General features: G+C 40.9%; 2 protein-coding genes across 4 annotated transcripts in view; one reads left to right on the forward strand and one right to left on the reverse strand.

Moving 5' to 3' along the window:
- The window catches only part of TMEM164 (transmembrane protein 164), a 193,319-nt gene extending 175,850 nt beyond the window's left edge, over positions 1-17,469 (forward strand). For both annotated transcript variants that reach the window (XM_034950033.3, XM_057301048.2), the window contains one exon: positions 3,252-17,469. The gene's annotated coding sequence lies outside the window, so the exon portion shown is untranslated. The remainder of the gene's footprint in view (positions 1-3,251) is intronic.
- Positions 15,126-21,261, reverse strand: part of AMMECR1 (AMMECR nuclear protein 1) — a 124,474-nt gene continuing 118,338 nt past the window's right edge. For both annotated transcript variants that reach the window (XM_034950030.3, XM_008975538.5), the window contains one exon: positions 15,126-19,570. In XM_034950030.3, the coding sequence (XP_034805921.1) occupies positions 19,456-19,570 (115 nt within the window). In that variant the 3' untranslated portion in view covers positions 15,126-19,455. The remainder of the gene's footprint in view (positions 19,571-21,261) is intronic.

Below are 21,261 nucleotides of genomic sequence, written 5' to 3' on the forward strand. Positions count from 1 at the left end.
AGTGTAGAAAGCAGAGGAATCAAGGCCTGTCAGCAGCAGCCTCAAAGCAGACCTGAAAGGCACAGGAAGAAAGGGGGCCAGGTGAAGGGGAAGGATGGAAAGAGGCTGCGGAGAGGAGGTGAGGAGAGTTGGTTTGTGTCCTTTCCCCATGGGTTCCTTTTTAGGAAGAGAGCTAAGAAAGACAATGACATAGGCCATTGCCATCCCTACCCTGGGCAGTGCATCTGCCCCTACCACCATGTCCATCCCCACCCTAGTCTGTATTCCCTCCTGCAGGCAACAGTCTTTTCCAGTGCAGATCTGCATCACTTCCCTGGGCCACTGGCTCTAGAATATAAAGCCCAGGCTCTTTCATGTAGCATACAAGCCCTGGGCTTTGTAAGCATCTTCAACTACATCTCCTCCACCCCACACTCCCAAAAGAAGCATGCAGAGAAACACTTCACTCCAGCGGGATCGTACTCCCCTTTGGCATGCCACGCCATTTCCCAGGTCCTTGCCATTTGTTTCCTTTGTGCTGTTTTCTCAGCTTCCCACTCTCCCGTTTCATCCTAAGGCCTCCACTCAAAGGTTAGCTCCTCTCTGCAGTCTTCCCTGAGCCCCAGGCTACGTTAGGTGCCAGTCCACTTTGCTCCTACAGCACCTGGTACTAACTCTGGCCATCATTTGCCTCCCTCTTACGTGATTCATTACTGGTCTCTCTCCCTCTGTAGACATTAAGCTCCTTGAGGGCCAGGTGGGGTCTGATTCATCCTCCAGCCCCTGGCACAGGACCCATTCCATGAAAAGTGCTCCGTGAACAAGGATCTTACACCTGAGTGCTAAAATATGGTAGGAGGCACCACTGTTCTCTGATGGAGAACCCTAGGCTACATAAGCCATGCCCATCCTATGAATTCTCCTGGATGGGGCTGGGATGCCTTTGTTTGCCCAGGCACCTCAAGCTTCTTGCTGAGGGGCCCCATCCTGTTTCTCTGCAGGGCTCTATATAGTTGGTGTCCTGGATAAGGAGGCAGTATTGTGAGGGAAAAGCACTAAGACCAACAGCAACTGTTCACCTGACTCTTTCCTGGACCTCTGGGCAAGGTGTCCAACTGCTTTTCCATATCCTTTATAGCTCTTCATCACCACCAGGGTCACCCCTTCCTTCCCTGGAGGCACACAGAATTGGCGTCTGCATGGCAAAAGCCCCACCAGCCCATGGAATGTGTCATCCACCCCACTGAGGGGTAGGGAGCAGCTTGAGATGGTTACAACCTGATCCCCCAATGAGCTTTTCCCTTGTCCTGGTTTGCCAGTGCCAGTGGAGGAACAGAAATACACAGATGTCAGCCTGACAAATGCAATGGTTTAATCAAAGGATGTGTGGTTTGCTAACCTTGGCAACAGGCAAGGCCAATGTAGTCGAAAGTCAAGGACTCTGTTACTGCCTGAACCCGCCCTCCCCACAGTCAGCACTCTGCCTCGCATCTGAATTGCACACCTGGGATGTCTGAGCTGCTGGGCAAAGGGGTTTAAGAACCAGGGAGGCAGTAGGGAGAGGCTTCTCCTGTGGCTAATGGATGCCCTCCACAGCTGACTTCCTAACTTTCAATAACTCCTGCATACCAGCCAGCCGGTAATCTCTGCATTTCACACTGAGGCAGGTCTTTGCAGTGGGGGTGGATGCTTCCTTGACACATCTGTGCTAGGAAACAGGGCCAGTAGCATGAGTCACAGAGCTGTTCTCCTGTCCAACAACCTATTCTCAGCCCCATCACTGCTCCAGCCAGCAGGCCTCTCTGCTCCCTTCCACACTTCCCTTCTCCATCCAAGGGGCTTGCCCAGGTGATGCCAACCTGCCACTGTTGTCCCTTCTCTATACTCAGGAGGCTCATGCTTTTTAGTATTGCATTTTTAGAAAGACCTTGGGCTCTCTAGTATTCTGTCCCCTGAGAACAGAGGGATCTTCCTGTGCATTCCAAGACATACACTCAGATTTCTAGCATGTCGGCGCTAACAAGATACCTCTAGTACAGTGGACTGTCGATTTTGTTGCTCATTAATCCCCTGGGGAGCTTTAAAAATCTCAGTCCCCAGGCCTCACCTAAGCTCATAATTCAAAGCAAACTTCTTTTGCTTTCAAGTTTCCAGGCCGGTTCTGAGTCATCTCTTTGACCTGACCATCTATAGCAGTGCCTTTTTAAAAAAGGAAATATTTAAGATATACCAAAAGGTATGAAGAATAATACCTAAATTCAGCTTAAAAAAGAACATTACCAATACAGTTGAAGCCCCCTTGCTCCAGAGGTGTACAGATTCTTCCTCAGCACCTCAGGGATGCTGGAGAGGTGCCTCAGAAGCCACCTCAGGCAGCGGGGGATGCATCGGAGTAGAGTGGGTGGTGCTCTGGCCTTTCCCCTGGCTTCACCCAGAACAACTCCAATTTTATTCTGTTTTGTATATTGAGGTTTTGGAAATAACTTTGTTGGGAAAAGGAGTTAAAAGTTACTTATTTACAACCTCAGTAGTTATGTCTCTATCCTTTCCCAAAATAATAGTTGTTGTCCTGTAGTAGTCAAACCAGCATTGTAGCAGGACTGAGCAGGCAGGGCCTGCTCTCCCAGTTCTTCCCTTTCAGGTCCCGAGTGCCCTTGGCAAAGTCATACCTTTCCTGAACTCCATTTGTAAAATAGTAGTAAATATCCTTGTCTAGCTTACCCCACAGGACATCTATGAGGAATCCAGTGAGACCAGTGGGTGTGAGAGGGCTCTATAAAGTTCTGTCCAGTGGAAGGGGTTCCTATTTCCAGACAGTTTGGTTACTATGCTTGTTCCCAGAGCACAGAGGTTAGCTGGGGTTTTGACTGCACTCATACCCACTCTGCCTTAATGTGCCCTGTGTGGTTGCGGTCTGTGGTGTGTATGTGAGTGGGTGTTTGTGTGTAGGACAGGTGATACCTCAGTTTATTTCATGGACTCTAAGACGCATTTTTTTGACATTTTAACATCACTAAAATTGGAATGCATCTTAAAATCAGTGGCATGACAGTTTAATCAGCACCTTTTTTTTTCAGCAGTATATAAAATAACAGACATCTTATAATCTAAGGCATATTAGAGTCAATGAAATACTGTAATTGTTAACTTAGATTCCTCTTCCTCTTCTCCCATGAAAGTCATCTTCTTGCTAGAGAAAACCCTTTTGGAAAAATATACAGACTTTTAGCATACAGCCTCATTCTAACACTCCTCTTTTTCTTCCCTGCCAGCATCCACCCAGGCCAGGCAAGCCTTCTGCTTCTTGACCAGAAGGGGACCCACTTTGTTGAGCTCTCTCTTGGGACAGATGGTTTGTGGGACATGAGAGGGAAGAGGCAGAGTATACCTGCATAAGGGAGCCCACCGTGCCAAATGACAGGGAAGGAGTCAGACAAGCTAGGCCACCCAGCCCCAATAGCTCTGGTTTCTTTCTTTCCCCAACAGCAGCCTGGCCAGACAACTCAGCCTGCTTCCCTGGGGAACTCCTAGGGCTAGTCATTGCCAGAGGTGAGGTGAGCTGGCAGAAGTAGGGGTGGGGGTGTGAAGCCCAATGTGTCCTGAACTCCCTGGGTTGATGTGAGTGGCTGTCTGGCCCATGCAGAAGAACACAATGATTTCCCTACCTTCTCCAACAAGGTGGAAGAAGAGTCAGGTAGTAAGCCTTTCAAGGAAAAGCAGCACTTTGTCCTAGGGCACCCTGAGCCATGGGCATTTCACTGCAGTTAGGAATTGCCACCAACATCCCCTCAGTCCTGGCAGTCACTCAAATTAAGCTCTGCCCTTGTAACCTTTAGGCCAACCTCTTCCAGAAGGGAAGAGGAGTGTCTGCATAGTGAGATCTAGGGATACTTGGTCACAGGAAGCCGCTTTTGGACATTTCTCCCCCAGAGAGCTTAGCAAGACATGATCAGCCTGGATTACAGCTGCCCTCACGTAACTGGGTTAAAGTGTTGGCCTACTTAGGCCCCTCCTGCAGTGGCTTCCTTCAAAGCTGATGAGGCCGATTAGGGGGCTATTTCTGAGATCTAGTCGTGTACCCAGAAGCCTGAGGGCGGTCCTCCCCTGACTAGAAAGACAATGACTAAGGCTGGACAGCCAAGGGCAGAGTCAGATTTGCCCATAGGAGAGCATTGCCGTCAGAACTCATGTATGCTTGTAAAAGAACCAAATAATATCAAGGCTAAGTCCCTGGATTTTGAACTTCAAAAACCAAACCAACCAATCAGTTTTCAGGGATAGGCCTAGTCCTACACCTTTGCCATCTTCAGAGCTAAAGAGAGATAGCAGATCGTCAAAATAAAATCTTCAATTATAGTTGTAGTCACTAGCCGCCACTCAGTAGGTTCTGTGCATTTGAGATTGTTAACTAACCTCTGAGCCTCAGTTTGCTCATCTACAAAATGGCAATAATGATAGCATCTACCTCATAGGCTATTGTGAGGATTGAATAGAAAAGGCACATAAGGCACTTGGCACAGTACCTGGCAGCACATTTGTTAGATACCACCACTACCATCACCACAACCATTACCACCACCATTGTCACCATCATCATCCTCATCAAGACAACAGTGAATGGGAAAAAGCTCAGTCTCTGGAGCCTGACAAACTTGTTTTGAATCCTGGCTTTGCCACTTCACAGCTACGTGGCCTCAGATAAGTGACAACTTCTTTGAACTTGATTCTTATTCTGTAAAATGGGAAACTCATAAGGCTATTGAAAAGTGTATAACATGGTTCTTCACAGTAAGCACTCAATAAATGTTAGCTATTATGATTATTAAAAAGGAGTGATCAAGGTCAGTGGTTGCCTGGTGTTAGGAGGATACAGAGATGAATGGGCTAAGCACAGAGGATTTCTAGGGCAATGAGACTACTATTCTGTGTAATACTATAATGGTGGATACATTTCATTATATATTTGTCAAAACTCATAGAATATACAATACCAAAAGTGAACCCTAATGTAAACTTTGGACTTTGGATGATAATGATGTATCAGTGTAGGTTCATCAGTTGTAACAAATGTGCCACTCTGATACAGGATGTTGATAGTGGGGTAGGCTGTGTGTGTGATCGGTGTATAGGAAATATGGGGGAACTGTCTATACATTTTGCTCAGTTTTGCTGTGAACCTAAAACTTCTCTGAAAAATAAAGTATATTTAAAATGAAAAGGAAAAAAATGGGAGTGATCATACTAGATTGTTATAAACTTAGGATGTTAGCTATAATCCCCATGATAACCACTAAGAAAATAACTAAAATAGAGAGAAGAGGAAATGAAGTGGGAATCAAAGTGGATATTACCAAAAAAAAAATACATCAAACACGAAAGAAGGCAGTATAGGAGGAACTGAGGAACAAAAAAAGATATACAGCACGATGGCACAAGTCCTTTATTATCAGTAATCACTTTGAATGTAAATGGATTAAGCTCACCAATTAAAAGACAGACATTGGCAGAATGGATTAAAAAACAACATGATCCAATTATATGCTACTGACAAGACACTCAGTTTAGACCCAAAGATACAGGTTGAAAGTGAAAGGATTAAAATAGATATTCTATCCAAATAGTAACCACAAGAGAGCTGAGATGGTTACACTAATATTAGACAAAATAGAGTTTAAGTAAAAAATTGTCATAAAAATGAAGAAGGAAATTTTTACTGATAAAGGGTTAATTCATAAAGAAGATATAACAATGATAAACAAGTATGCACCAAACAACAGAGCTCCAAAATATATGAAGTGAACACTGAGGGAATTAAAAACAAATAGTAGACAGTTCTACAATAATATTTGGAGACCTCTGTATGCCACATTAAATAATGGATAGAACAACTAGACAGAAGATCAGTAAGGAAATAGTGTTCAACAACACTGTAAACCAATTAGATCCAATAAACATACAGAACACTATACCCCACAACAGCACAATACACATTCTTCTCAAGTGTACATGGGATATTCTCCAGGTTAGAGCATATATTAGGCCATAAAACAATTATTTTAAAACATTTTAAAATGCTGGAATTATACAAAGTATGTTTGATCAAATGGAACAAAGCTAGAAATCAATAATGAGAAAAACTGGAGATTTTGCAAATGTGTGGAAATTAAGAACATACTCTTAAAGAACCAATGAGTGTGAAAGAAGAAATCACTAGGGGAATTAGAAAATGCTTTTAGATGAATGAGAATGAAAATACAACATACAACAACTTATGGGATACAGTGAATGCAGTGCCCAGGGGGAAATTTATAGCTGTAAACACCTACATTAAAAAAGAAGAAAGATCTGAAACCAGTACTCTAACTTTACACCTTAAGGGACTAGAAAAAGAAAAGCAAACGAAACCTAAAGCCAGCAGAGGAAATGAAATAATAAAGATTAGAGCAGAGATAAATGAAATAGATAATAGAAGAAAAAGAGTCAATGAAACCAATAGTTGGTTGTTTGAAAGGATAACAAACCACGGCCAAGTGGGATTTATTCCAGGAACTTAAGGGTGGTTTGATGTCAGAAAATCAACCAATGTAGTACACCGCAGTAATAGAACAAAGTAGGGGGTGGGGTGGGAACACGATCATCTCAATATATGCAGAAAAACCATTTGACAAAAGTTAATACCCTTTCATAATAAAACACTCAGCAAACTAGGAGTAGAAGGCAAATGCCTTAACATGATAAAGGGGCGTTTATGAAAAACCCACAACTAACATCATACCTAATAGACAAAGACTGAAAGCTTTTCTCCTAAGATCAGGAACAAGACCAGGATGTTTATGTTTATCTCTGCTATTCAACATAGTATTGAAAGTCCTAGCCAGAGCAGTTAAGCAAGAGAAAGAAACAAAAGGCATCCAAATTGGAAAGGAAGAGGTAAAACTATCTCTATTTGCAGATAATATGACTATATTCCCATAGAATACACACACCAACAACTACTAGAGCCAGTAAATGAGTTCAGCAAAATTGTAGCATATAAGATCAACACACAAAATCAGTTATGTTTCTAAATGCCAGTAATAAACAGTCTGAAAATAAAATGAAAAAAAAAAAGCAATCTCCTTTATAATAGCATCCAAAATAACAAAATACCTAGTAATAAATTTAACCAAGGAGGTAAATGACTTGTACATTGAAAACTAGAAAATATTGCTGGAAGAAATTTTAAAATGTCTAAATAAATGGAAAGGCATCCTGTTTTCATGTATTAGAAAAAATATCCAAATGGCAATAGTCTCCAAAGCCATCTACAGTTTCAGTGCAATCCCTATCAAAATTCCAATGGCCTTTTTTTTTTTTTTTTGCAACAATGGAAAAGCCAATCTTCAAAATCATAAGGAAACTCAAGGGGCCTTGGACAGCCAAAACAGTATTGAAAAAGAAAAACAAAGTAGGATTACACTTCCTGATCTCAAAACTCACTGCAAAGCTACAGTAATCAAAACAGTGTGGTACTGGCATAAAGGTGGACATATAGAGCAATGGAATAAGATTGAGAAATAAACGCAGACCTCTATGGTCAACTGATTTTCAACAAGGATTCCAAGAACATTCAATGGGGGAAAGAATAGTATTAACAAATAGTGTTGAGACAATTGGATAACCACATGCAAAAGAATGAAGTTGGACTGCTACCTCACTACACATACAAAATAGCTCAAAGTAAGTCAAAGACCTAAATATAAGGAATAAAACTATACAACTAATAGAAGAAAACATAGAAGTAAATCTTCATGATCTCAGATTTGGCAGTGGATTCTTAGATTTGACACCAAAAACATTAGCAACAATAGAAGAAAATAGATAAATTGGGCTTCATAAACATGAAAAACTTTTGTCCGTCAAAGGATATTATCAAGAATATGAAAGACAAACTACATACAGAGTGAGAGAAAATATTTGCAAATCATATATCTGATAATGGTTTAATATCCTGAATATATGAAGAACTCTTACAACTCAACAATAAAAAGTGAAACAGTCGGCCAGGCGTGGTGGCTCACACCTGTAATCCCAGCACTTTGGGAGGCCTAGGCGGGCGGATCATGAGGTCAAGAGATCAAGACCATCCTGGCCAACATGGTGAGAAACCCTGTCTCTACTAAAAATACAAAAATTAGTTGGGCATGGTGGCATGCGCCTGTAGTCCCAGCTACTCGGGAGGCTGAGGCCGGAGAATTGCTCAAACCCGGGAGATGATGGTGGTTGCAGTGAGACGAGATCATGCCACTGCACTCCAGCCTGGAGACAGAGTGAGACTCCGTTTCAAAAAATAATAATAAAAGTCAAACAGTCTGATTAAAAACTGGGCAAAGTACTAGAATAGACATTTTTCCAAAGAAAATATACAAATAGCCAATAAGCACATGAAAAAGTGTTCAATATCAATGATCTTTAAGGAAATACAAATCAAAACCATAATGAGATGCCACTTCACATCCACTAAGATGGCTTTAATCAAAAAAAGAAAAGTAATGATGGTGAGGATGAGAAATAGGAACCCATATACCTTGCTACTGGGAACATAAAATGGTACAGCCACTTTGGAAAATGGTTTGGCGGTTCCTCAAAAAGTTAAAGGTAGGCTGGGTGCGGTGGCTCATGCCTGTAATCTCAGCACTTTGGGAGGCTGAGGCAGGTGGATCACTTGAGGTCAGGAGTTCAAGACCAGCCTGACCAACATGGTAAAACCTCATTTCTACTAAAAATACAAAATTAGCTGGGCGTGGTGGCGGGTGCCTGTAATCCCATCTACTCAGGAGGCTGAGGCAGGAGAATCACTTGAACCCAGGAAGCGGAGGTTGCAGTGAGCCGAGATCGTGCCATTGCACTCCAGCCTGGGCAACAAGAGTGAAACTCCGTCTCAAATAAGTAAATAAATAAATAAAAAGTTAAGGATAGAATAACCACATGACTCAGTAATTCTCCACTCCTAAGCATATATCCAAGTGAAATGAAAACATATGTTCACACAGAAATTTGTACACAAATGTTTATATAGCATTGGTCCTAAGAGCCAAAAGGTGGAAGCAATCCAAATATCCATTATGATGGATAAACAAACTGTGTTACATGATACAATGAAATATTATTCAGCCATAAAAAGGAACAAAGTACTAAAACTTGGTACAACTTGGATAAACCTTGAAAACATACTCAATGAAAGAAGCCACAAAAGATCACATATTATATGAGTCCATTAATATGATACATCCAGAATGGGTAAATTCAGAGAGATGGAAGGAAGATTAGAGGTTACTTAGGGGTTGGGGGTGGGACTTGGCGAGTGACTTCTCATAATGGGTGTGGGGTGTTTTTATGGAGTGATGAAAAAGTTTTAAAGCTAGAGAGAGCCAGGGGTTGCACAACATTGTGAATTCACTAACTACCGAAGTGTGCATTTTAAAATGGTTAATTGTATGTTATATGAATTTTCCTATAAAAATGTCCAAAAATGGAGGGAGGTTGAAAATAAAGGTGTTTCTTTTTCACTTTCAAGTGCTTTGTGCACCCTGCTTGCAGGACCCACTGTGTAACATTCCCTAGAGCAAAGGATGTTACCTGCACTTTCCCAGCCTACTGCTGACTATTTATTAGCAATGTCTATTTGACCTTCTCCAAGGCTGCAGGGCCAGTTAGACCCATCTACCCAACAGAAACAATCCCATCCTATTTGGATCCAACAACTGGATTAACCCCATGTTTCCCTTTTAAGCCCCATCATTCATGAGTACCACAGACCACAAGATATGCTAGGCCAGATAAACAAGAACCAATTCACCAAGGAGCATGACTTCATGTACACAGGTCACTATGGCTACCCACATCTGCCCCGACCACAATTCTGGGAAAGAGGCCATTGCTGAGGCATATGCCAGCAGGGTGGCAATGTCTTCATGCAGAGTTCCTGAAATTCATTTGGATGTCTGAAGTAGAGAAAGCTTAGGGAAATGTTTGCATTACTCACACCAGCACTGTCCCTCAAAAAGATGGGGGTTTCCCACTCTGTCCAGTCCAAGACACCCTTTCCATTCTGCTAGGATATGTGGGAGTGGGGAATATGATTGTTCCATCCAGCCATTTGGCCAGCCCCCATCTCCTATGCTGATACACAGAAACCCACTTATACATGTTGACCCATATGGTAACCTTGGGTCATTCCAAAATACCATTTAGATGGAAAGTGACTATAGCAGCTCTTAGTTTCAATATCTGCCTGATGTTTGGAAACTCTCAGCAGCTTCCTGTCAGTTAAAATGTGATTTAAACATTCTATTGTATACAAGTTGCGCTTCCTGCTTTACAAGAGCCCACATTTAATACTGCCTTCCTGTCCTTTATGCATAGCTAGTGATTCTGAAAGTTACTCCGATTTTCCTTTCCATGTGGTTTACTCTTACTATTCTTTCCTTCTGCCTCATGAATGGATTTTTTTCTCTGTGGGGTAATTTTTCAACCAGTAAACATACTATAAACTGTCTTCTCCTCTTCAGGCCTCAAGATAGCCTCTTAGAGTCCTAGCCTCTCTCTGTCTCTTCTTATCGCCTCATCATAGGAAGGGCCCAATGCCTCTGAGAGGGCAGCTTCACAGTAAAGAACACAACTCGCAGCCACCCAATGCCATTCTGTGTGTCCAAACCTATTTCTTATACAAGCACATCACTTCTCTTCCAGCCACCTTGCATATTCCTGCTAAGGAGCAAGAGAGCCACATTATGGGAACAGAAAGTCTCCTCCACTCAAGAAATTATGATCATGTCCAGTATGGGGTGGCTTCTGGTGCTGACATATTGGAGTGCAAAGAAATATAATTTCTCAACAGGGGCAGTTACAACTATGTTCTAATGCCACTGAGGTGGAAGCTATTTAGTGAAACCCTATAAAACCCTAATGTTACCTGGGCCCCAGTCTGAAGGACTTTACCTAACTAGACCAAACTCATATGCTCCTTACAACTCTTAGCCCACAGTGGACTGTTTGTTAATTTATCTTACAAAATTATACTATATTCATTCTGTAACCAAGCAAGGTGCCATGCCTCTGGAGGGACAGGCACTCAATAAATATTGATGGATCATGTTGAGCCTGACATTTGGGAGGAAAAGGCCAAAAAAAAAAAAAAAAGCTGTCATTTCATCAAATGATGGCTTCCCAAAAGCTCTCAAAATAACTGGGCATGTTGAGGCTCCAGCAGTGGTTTTGATTGTCCTGTGGGATCCTGGGTTTCTGTCGGAACAGCCCCAAGTTTCCATAAACTTTTTTTTTTTTTTTTTGAGATGATGAAGTCTTGCTCTGTCGCCCAGGCTGGAGTGTAGTAGCTCAATCTCGGCTCACTGCAACCTCTGCCTCCTGGGTTCAAGCGATTCTCCTGCCTCGGCCTCCTGAGTAGCTGGGATTATAGGCGTGCGCCACCATGCCTAATTTTTGTATTTTTAGTAGAGACAGGGTTTCACCATGTTGGCCACGTTGGTCTCGAACTCCTGACCTCAGGTGATTTGCCTGCCTGGGCCTCCCAAAGTGCTGGGATTATAGGCGTGAGCCACTGTGCCCGGCCCTCTATGAACATTTAATTCAAAAAATACGTGTGTGTTGAAATACATAATATTTTGAAACTGTAATAATAAAAACAGAAACAAAAAACACTTAACAAACACCTGGTAAGTTATATACAGAATGGCAACTGAAGACCACCAGTGGGTTAGCAGAAGCCATCAGGTTACTTACTTGTCTTCAAACCTCAGGAGTTTTATGCTTCTCCTGCCCGAACTTCTTGTAAGCTTCAGATAGCTGTGGACTGTGCTGGGTTTTTACACTTTAGACCTATATGTACACACTTTCATAAAATTAAACAATCTGATCTCCGTGCAAATCAGGACCTTCTTGTTGTTGTAGAGGTAAAACATAGAAATAGACCGCTGAGACTATTCATTCAACCCAGTTGCAACATTTTATAGTTATCAAAACAACCTCGTTCTCCTTAATAAGTAGCTTGTATACATTTGTGCTTAATAGCGATGAAATAGTTCTTTCAATCTGATTTTTAACATAACGAGGTGCCAACTAAGATTCTGAGTAAAAAACAAAGAGCTTCTCCCACCATGGAGGGAGACTAAAGGGGGAACAAATTACCTGCCCCTTGTGACTTGGATGTGTCCTTTTAGAATGGGAGCATGAGCTCAAAGATGCCATGGCAGTTGGTGAGCACGGAGGCATGTAATTCAGCCACTGCCCAGCTGTGTGCTGCAGACAGCGAGCATACTCTACATCTCACCTCTGTCAAATTAAGTAATCATCTGTCATGATGGAAAGCTGTAAGTGCAGGTCAGTGTTGGTTTACGTATAGCTGCACCCTCCACCAGCTCTCTGGGTGGGTCCATTTAAACAATTTGAGATATATATAGTCAGTACCTTCCAAACATAATACATTAAGAGGTAATTTTTAATTTTTTAATTGATACAAAATTGTACATATTTATAAGCGACACAGTGATGTTTCAGTACATACAATGTATAGTGGTCAAATTAGGCTAATTAGCATATGTGTCACTGCAGACATTTATCATTTCTTTATGTTGGGAACATTCAAAATCCTGTCTTCTAGTTATACAAAGATATATCTTAAATTCATAACTATAGACACCCTACAGTGCTATAGAACACCAGAACTTATTCCTCCAGTCTAGTTGTATTTTTCTATCCTTTAACCCAGTGGTCCCCAACCTTTTTGGCACCAGGGACCGGTTTCATGGAAGACAGTTTTTCCACGGATGGGGCGGGTGGCAGTAGATTCTCATAAGCAGCACACAACCTAGATCCCTCACATGTGCAGTTCACAATAGGGTTCATGCTCCTATGAGAATCTAGTCCCACCACTGATCTGACACGAGGTGGAGCTCAGGCGGTAATGCTTGCTTGCCCACTGCTCACTTCCTGCTGTGCAACCCCGTTCCTAACAGGCCACGGACCAGTTCTGGTCCACGGCCCGGGGGTTGGGGATCCCTACTTTAACCAACCTCTCCCTTTTCACTCTCCCAACCCTTCCCAGCTTCTAGTAACCACTATTCTACTCTCCACTTCTATGAGATCAACTTCTTTAGCTCGCACATGAGTGAGAACATATGGTATTTACCTTCCTGTGTCTGGCTTATTTAACATAATGTCCTCCAAGCTGATCCACGTTGCTGCAAATGACAGGATTTCAATCTTATTTATGGCTGAATAATATCCCATTATATATACAGCAATTTTTATTAAGGGGTCATTTCTAAACAAGGTTGTAACCAAGTGCTTGGGGTGAGGATGTAGATTGGCTTCAGAACAGTGCTTGAGACCTAATGTGATTCCCTCCAATTCTTGAAAGAGTTCTTCCAACAAGTTTGAAGTTTGAACACGAGATTGTCCCATGGGGCTACAGGTGTCAAGGCAGGCCTTTTAATGCAGTGGCCAAAAATAGTATATCCAGGGCTTTCCTCACTTGCATCCTCCCATTCATTTCTTCCTCCTGTAGGTGAAAAGCTTGAGCATACAGATGGGAAGCTATGAGAGCTTACCCAACCCAAACCCATACTTATCTTGGCTTATGTGGTTGAAGCTGCAGGAAGTGGGAGAAGCCATTCTCTGGATGGGCAGTCATTCACTGGCTCTCCTGGCTGGCAGCTCTGAATCCCGGTGTGACTTCTCCACCGCAGACTTCTCCTTACCTCACACTGATAGGACCCCTTAGATATGGTAGTATTTCCCAGCAACACAGGGGCACTGCTTCATCCTACACGCCCATACTTGCCCTCGGAAGCAGTAAAGCTATTTACACAGTGTCCAGTGGGGCATGAAATCTAAAGTGGGAATGCTGAAACTCTGGGAAGAATTTAGGTAGGTGGAGTGTGATTACTGAAGTTGAAATTTGTCCAGACCAGAGTTAACCACTAATGCTGTAAAAAAAGAATGCTGTGGGCTCATTAAACTACTTCATTCTACCTGAACCTATTAATATGGTCGAAATCATTGAAAAATCTTCTGTCCCATTAAACATGAATGATGAAAATAGGTAAAACCTGAGCAGATGGCTGCCTTTATGGAGCACTGGTTAAAACCACAATAGTCCTCTAGGATCTAAGAACACTTTTTAGCCACTGTGATTGACATAAGCACGTGTCATAAAATTTACATGGTTACCAGGGCTTTGGGGCAATGTAACAGAAATCATCCTGGATATATTCAACTAGCAGCTAATCTTGAAATGTGCGTGAGACAGCAAATGTTTTAGAAAGAGCCAGAGGTATTTCCATACACAAGTACAATGTCCTTGGTAGCCTTTCCATAGAGAAAGGGATAAGGCAACAGTAGTCAGAGGCAGCACCCCAAGAGATTCCTTTCTTGACATAGGCTCTTATCTGGCCCTTGAAAGTCAATAGCACCAGTTGCCCTACCCTACAATCCAGGTGTTTCCCCCAAGCCCAAGTTGGGGGTACCAATCTGGAACTGGAAAAAATAGCTGGTAATAAGTGTAAGCGTGTGGTATGCCTAGTGTGTGTGTGAGTACGTACAAGCTCTGGGTGACCACATCTTGAGCATTTTCAGACTCTGTCCTATACTCAGAAAATGGGCAAGCCTTGATGGTAGGAGAAGGGGTCCCCATATCAGATGATTTAACTGAATAGCACTGCTACTGCCCCTCACCAGCTCACAAAGAGGAAATGCCCAATAACCACTGACTGATTTGGAGCGGACCTAAGCACAGCTAAGCTCCCGCCAGAATTCAAGTCTGATATTTGCCTGAGTTCTGTGGCAAAGGATCTGAAGGATCCTTAAAGGATCAATGTGGCCAGGTTAGGGTGTCCAAATAAAGGCTAATCTATATCAGCAAGCCAGGATTCAGAGATAGACAAAAGGATGACATTGGCAAATCATATGGCAGGGAGTGGCTACAAGCAGGTAAGGTTTCCCAAGTGCTAGTTTGGCAATAAATCTGTATCTGTTCCTAACTATATTCCTTCAGAGCCTTCAACTGTTAACCTTTTAGTAAGAAGTACCAACGAGACCAAGATCCTATGATGAGAGAGGTTAAACTTAAAAAAGAAACATAAAATAACTCGGTTTTAACATTTTATTGGGTAAATGATTTTAAAGGTAATAACAATAGTGTCAAAACTACTACAATATCTTTCCACAGCCATACCTTACAGACCCACATAAACCTTCTCATATTTTTTCTTTTTGCTCATATTTAATATTTTAAAGCCATACATGTCATATCAAATGCCCATTTCCAATAGTTTCTTCAAACTATTAAGCAATTAAATGTGGAAGGAAGGAGGGCCTAGTTATACTGGAAGGGGTTTCAGGTAATCTGTGATGTCTTACGGTAATCAAAAAACAGGTTACTAAGAAAGAAGGAAAAGAGGAGCTACTCCAGGTAGCTTTTTGCTCATTACAAGTCTCACCATTGTATCACCAAGAACTCATTATGCTGGTGACAGATTCAAAGTAATTTTGGGGAACATATAAAACACTAAAATAACTTAGAAACTAGATCCAAATATTTCAAAAGTAATCAACTTTGATATACAAAAGTAGTCAGAGGTGGTTACAAAAGTTTGTTTGCTCAGTGCGTCTATGTACCAGCGCAGTTACTGGGTAGAGCAAAATAAAAGGTTCATTTTCTTCTGAAATAGCAATAAAAAACAAGGAAAACATATCTTTGTATATAAAGGATCAATGCTGGTCTTAAGAATAATGTCATCAGAAACCCTTAAATCGAGAGGCACACAACGGGTTTCCACTTTTAAAAAATAAAAGGAAAGTCACCAGTTTATTTAAATGGAGGAGGTGCTCACACCCCTCAAATAAACTTAATTCATTTTAACATCACTAGCAAAAATCACTTAGAAACTGTACAAAAATAAAAAAGTTAACACATTTAATCCTGCAAGGTTTTTGTAAGGACTGGAAGGCAGGCTTTTGAAGCAGCATTTGGGCATGGCTGGGGGCTTCTTTGGTTTGATCTAACACACATAAGAGATGGAACCTATTCCAGATGACAGTTTCAAATTTCCTGCACATTTGAAGACAAGATAAGAGGCCAGTATACAAACTTCCGGTGTGCTGGGCACTGGGACTGTATGTGCTGGACTGAAAATCTTACAACTGCTTTAAGCTTTAAGGGTGAGGGGAAGCAAGCCTTGCACTTCCTCCATCAATTTCACTGACCTCTCGTGTTAGGGGAGACTACAGAGGGTAGTAGCACATTCTCGTGCAGTCAGAAGGCCACTTGAGGGGTGGGGGACAATTTGTTCTTTTAGAATCTGGTACCTGGCTGACCTTGTTTAAGAACAAGAAAACCCTTCCAGAAATGGAAGCCTTTTGCTACATACCAAAGCAAAGTACGTACTATTTCCAAGAGGAAAAATACCCAGTTGCATCTGAAAACGGAAAACTTAAATGGAACGAATTAACATTTAAAAGGGGCTATGTAAACTTTGTGCTACTCAAATGAAGTTCAAGTATTACTTCTGAGCTGTTTAAAGATCACTGAACTCATACAATATTCTGATGATAAGAGTGCAATTCACATTTGTGTTTCTGAACAAATAAATCACAACTGGCTAGAACACAACCTGTGCAATTAGAATCTTCGTCTGAGTTAAAGACATGCTACATATTTCAACATGTTCAAAGTTAATTCATACCACATAATTAACAGCTTTGTATATACGACAAAGGTGAAAGGGTCTAGCATTTGTTTGAAGCACACCATTATAGTTTGTATAACACCCTTTACACTACAAAGTCTTTTAGTCAAAAGCTACTTAGAGACAAAAATGCACTTTGCATTACTTGAATACAAAAGGAGACAAAACTATCCTTTTCCCCCAAGCCATGTTGGGAAATATTGCTGACCTCGTCCTTTGAAGCCTGCAGGATGGTTATTTCTTCAGTTTAACGTTATTACACTGCTAAGAAAATCTGTATAACATCTGCATATATCAAGGATTTTAAAAAATCTGATATGATTTTAGAGTCCGCATGACCAGTCACGTGACCTGCTCAAGCTTGATTAGCACCGTTAAACACACATATATGTATGTATGTATGTGTAAGTATATGTACACACACACATCTATGTATGTAATAAATCTTGCTAAAAAAACTTCTAACCATAAGCTCACCCAGGACGAGGAGCCTGTTGAACTGATGAGATGATGGATAAGATGGATTTCACGATAATATTGGTCTATTTTGTCTCTCTTCAGTTTGCTTGTTTTATTTACCTTTTTTTCCTTTTGTTTTTTTGTTTTTTGTTTTTTTTTTGTTTGTTTGTTTTTTTTTGCAGCAGACAATATCATTCAGCTTGTGCTCAGTTTCCCTATAAGGGTAAGAAAAGTTTCCATCAGGTAGCCACTTGTTTTTATACTGAAAGACTAATCTGCTCCAAAATGCTCCCAAGTAGAAATGACAGGACTCAAAATCCCTTTCTAAAGCCCAACAGCTAACTTTTTCTGACTAATCTCTAGCTTCATTGAAACTGGCTACCAACATTGCATTTCAGGCTAACAATTGGCTTCTTAGTTAAGGCATCACAACTGAAAATGGTTATTTCAACAATGGATGCTGTGGATGAAGGAATACCAACAAACTTCTAAGAACTCTCATCAAAAACTAAAGCAATTTGCTTTGCCCCAGTGGCAGGCAGAAGGAATTTTAGCCCATTATCTCACAAACTAGGAAAGGATTTTTGAATTCTGAACTAGCAGTCTGTCACTTGTCACAGTAACTATATGTATAAGCTGTATCATTTTGATATTCAGTGACTTTTTTGTAGTTTTAGAATATATATTCTGCAGCATACTTTAATTCATCACTTGATATGTTGGCTTCCTATTTGAAAAAATTATATATTTTTGTCCAAAGACACACAGACACACACACATAACCATAAAATGAAGGTCATCTTCCTCCAGAATAATCTGTCATTTTTCCTGGGGATATATGTATGGACCTCCTATCGACATCAGTAAGTTATCTTTGTATGCATCATGGGAAGACTATACTTGCAGATGAGCTGGGCTCTAACTATAGCATATCTGAATGCCAACTCCATTTTCACAGGTGTGACATAACATCTTATCAATGTAGTAAATGTGTTTCTATCAAAAGTATGTAGTGCAGAGATTCAAGCTATTTTATAGTATCTCTAAAACTCTAATATTGTCCCCATGACAAACATATCTGAAATCATGGCAAATATGAACTTTTGTTTCACTAAATTATCTTTACCATATCTTTAGATGGTAGCTAAAATGGATTCTAGCCAATCATGACTTATTGAAACCTAGAGCTAACAAATTTAAATTAATATAAAATAGACAAATGTCTCTTTTTGGTTATTTGCTCAAAATAATTTTTTTTCAGCTTAAAAAAATACTTAAGAGTAAGGAATTTGTCTAATCTTCTGTTTCACATATAGAAACAATAAAATTTTACAAGAATATTTTTCTAAATTGCCTTTTTTCTAACCCCTCTTAATTCCACTTAATTATATTCTTCTCAAAGGCACTAAATTCTGTATCTGCTCTCTTCCTAATATTTGCTGCTCATAAAATGTTTCCTGTAGCCTTTTTGAAAGGTAGTTTGTACCTTCTCCAAACAGTGTTTTAGTTTGCAAATTGGTTCTATAAAGTGGTGAGGCAGTCTCTTCTATGATAACCAGCACAATAGGGATAAATGATTTCTCTCTCTCTGTGACAAGCCCTATCACGGACCTTTGAATGCTCACTACTAGAACTAAAGTTCATATATTTTCACCATGGGAAAAATATATACTTAAGGAGTGAAGACCCAACTACTAGGCTGTCATAGCAAAGTGAATTTCAGACAAAAATCAAGAGTAATATACAAATACCTGAATTTGATATGAATTAATCCCAAACTCAGGTATCAAAAAACAACTATCTTACTGAGGAAAACTAAAGACAAACCTAAGTAAAATCCCTAAAAACTGCACACTTTCTTCCATCCACAGTCAAAGGAAGGGAGGCGGGGAAGGAAGAAGGAAAACGGGAAGGAAGAAGGAAAACAGGAAGCAAAACGGGAAGAAAGGCAAGGAGGACAGAAAAACAGAAACCTGACTGAGACAGCAAAGCAAAATTCTACATAATATTATAAGGAAAAAAAACCCCAAAATTATATATGCTGCAAAAAAAAAAATCAACGATCTAAAATAATAAAACAGGATCTTAACAAATGCCATTTTTCTACCCGTTACCATGATGATCTTAGTTGACGATGTCGAAGCTTCACCATGGCAACGGAAACTATCATCATAAAATGGTACAGTAAAAGAGATAGCTAGACCAAGAAGGTGTAGGGTCTCCTGGGAAGAGGTCTGCAGAGAGGCCCAGTGACTGGTTGTGCGGCTCAGTGTCAGGAATAATGGTTGTATGGCGGAAGGGGATGCCCAATGCCATTTTGGAAATGATGATGCTGGCGATGAGCAAGGTATTCAGCATAGCTCAGGGTCATCTTTTCACTACGATACCTGAAAGAAAGTCAGGGAAGAGAAAAGTTAACATTGAGAAGTAGGTGACATGCCATTGTCACTGCTAGGAAGGACCTTAAAGATAATTTTATAGATCAGGAAACGGGGTCCCAGAGAGAAGCAGTGACTGCCCAAGGTCACAGAGATAGTAAGTAGCAAAGCTAAGATCAGAACTTGGAAATCAAAAGTCTGAGTCCAGTGCTCTTTGCACTCTACTACTCCTTGTTTAAATTGTTCTTTTAAAAATTTTATTGTCCCCTCAGCCCCAGTTTTCTAACAGGAGTATGCATCTCATTCGATTCAGTTGATTATTTTTCTTCAGAAATCTTCCACCTCTCCCTCTTTTACTGTTCCTTTCTCTGTCCACACATCTACTTAGGTCTTACTATTAAGTAACAACAACAAAAACAACTTTTCTTAATTCTGGTATCCTGAACTCTCACTTTTCCCCATGTCTGGCTTTCTTTTCATTGCCACATTTCTCAAATAGCTGTGTGTATTTTCTGCCTTCAATCCCCATCTCACACTACTACTCAGCTCAGTGCTCCTTGGCTTCTGCTGCCACCCTTCCATGGAAATAGCCATCAGAAGGCTTCCCCTGACTCAGCTTGATCTTTCCATTTGCCCATCATGCCCTTAAGCTCTCTGGTGCTAAGGATTCTATACCTCCACATGCCCCTGGTTCTCCCCTGCCTCTCAGATTGCTCCTTGTCTCTGAATGCTCCTATCCCTGCCTTGTAGAATTTTGTTGTTTCTGTATTCAGTTATTTTGACTCTATACTGTCCCCCCACAGTGAACCCTATCTTTACAATTTCAATCATATCTAGCCATGAGCTCATACATTTTCATTGACCTACTAGATATTTCTATATAGATATCCTAAGAAGCACCTCAAATCCAAAATCGATGCATAAACTTAACACACTCCTCTTGTGGTCCCTACTTTGATTAAAGGGATTACCTTGGTCCCTTTTATCTAGATTAATGCCTTGACTTTCTTCTTTATTTCTAAATGATGACCCAGTCCTTTCATTTCTTCCACATTATTTTCGTATTGATCCCAACCTTTCTTCCCATCTCACTGCCACAGCTCTAGTTAAGGCCCCTGTTGCACCTCTTTTGGACTGCTGCCACAGATTCTTAGATAATACCAACGCTTCCTGGCTCATTTTCCTGTTTCCAATTCCATTCTTATACCTCCCCAAGCCCATCTGATTAAAATCCTTCAATAGCTACCAATTGCCTATAGAACCAGGTCCAAACTAATTACTCTGGAACTCAGGACCCTCAATGGTCTGCCCAACCTACCTTCTGGGCCATATTTTCCTCTAATGATCAGCTTCTCTATTACACTAAAAGACCAACCCAATCAGACTATTTCATATTCTCAGAACTTGCTTTGTACTTCACCACCCTTGACTCACAAGGTCTTCCTTAAGGGAATCACTTTCCTCCTGTCAAAAAAAAATCCCTTTTTACCTGTCAAATATTCTATCCATTCTTCAAACCCAGCCCCCAGCTGACCTCTTTGAAACTATCTGTTATCCCCCTCCCACCCTCTTAGAATTCCTCTTTCCCTACTTTATGGGAATGGATCTCATATTATCCATCATATTCTGCCTTAGATTAATAATTTTGTCCATGTCCCTTCTATTCTCCTCCACTGTGAACTCAGGGAGAGCAGAGATGG

The sequence above is a fragment of the Pan paniscus genome, chromosome X, assembly GCF_029289425.2.
Source record: "Pan paniscus chromosome X, NHGRI_mPanPan1-v2.0_pri, whole genome shotgun sequence".
Lineage (NCBI taxonomy): Eukaryota > Metazoa > Chordata > Mammalia > Primates > Hominidae > Pan > Pan paniscus.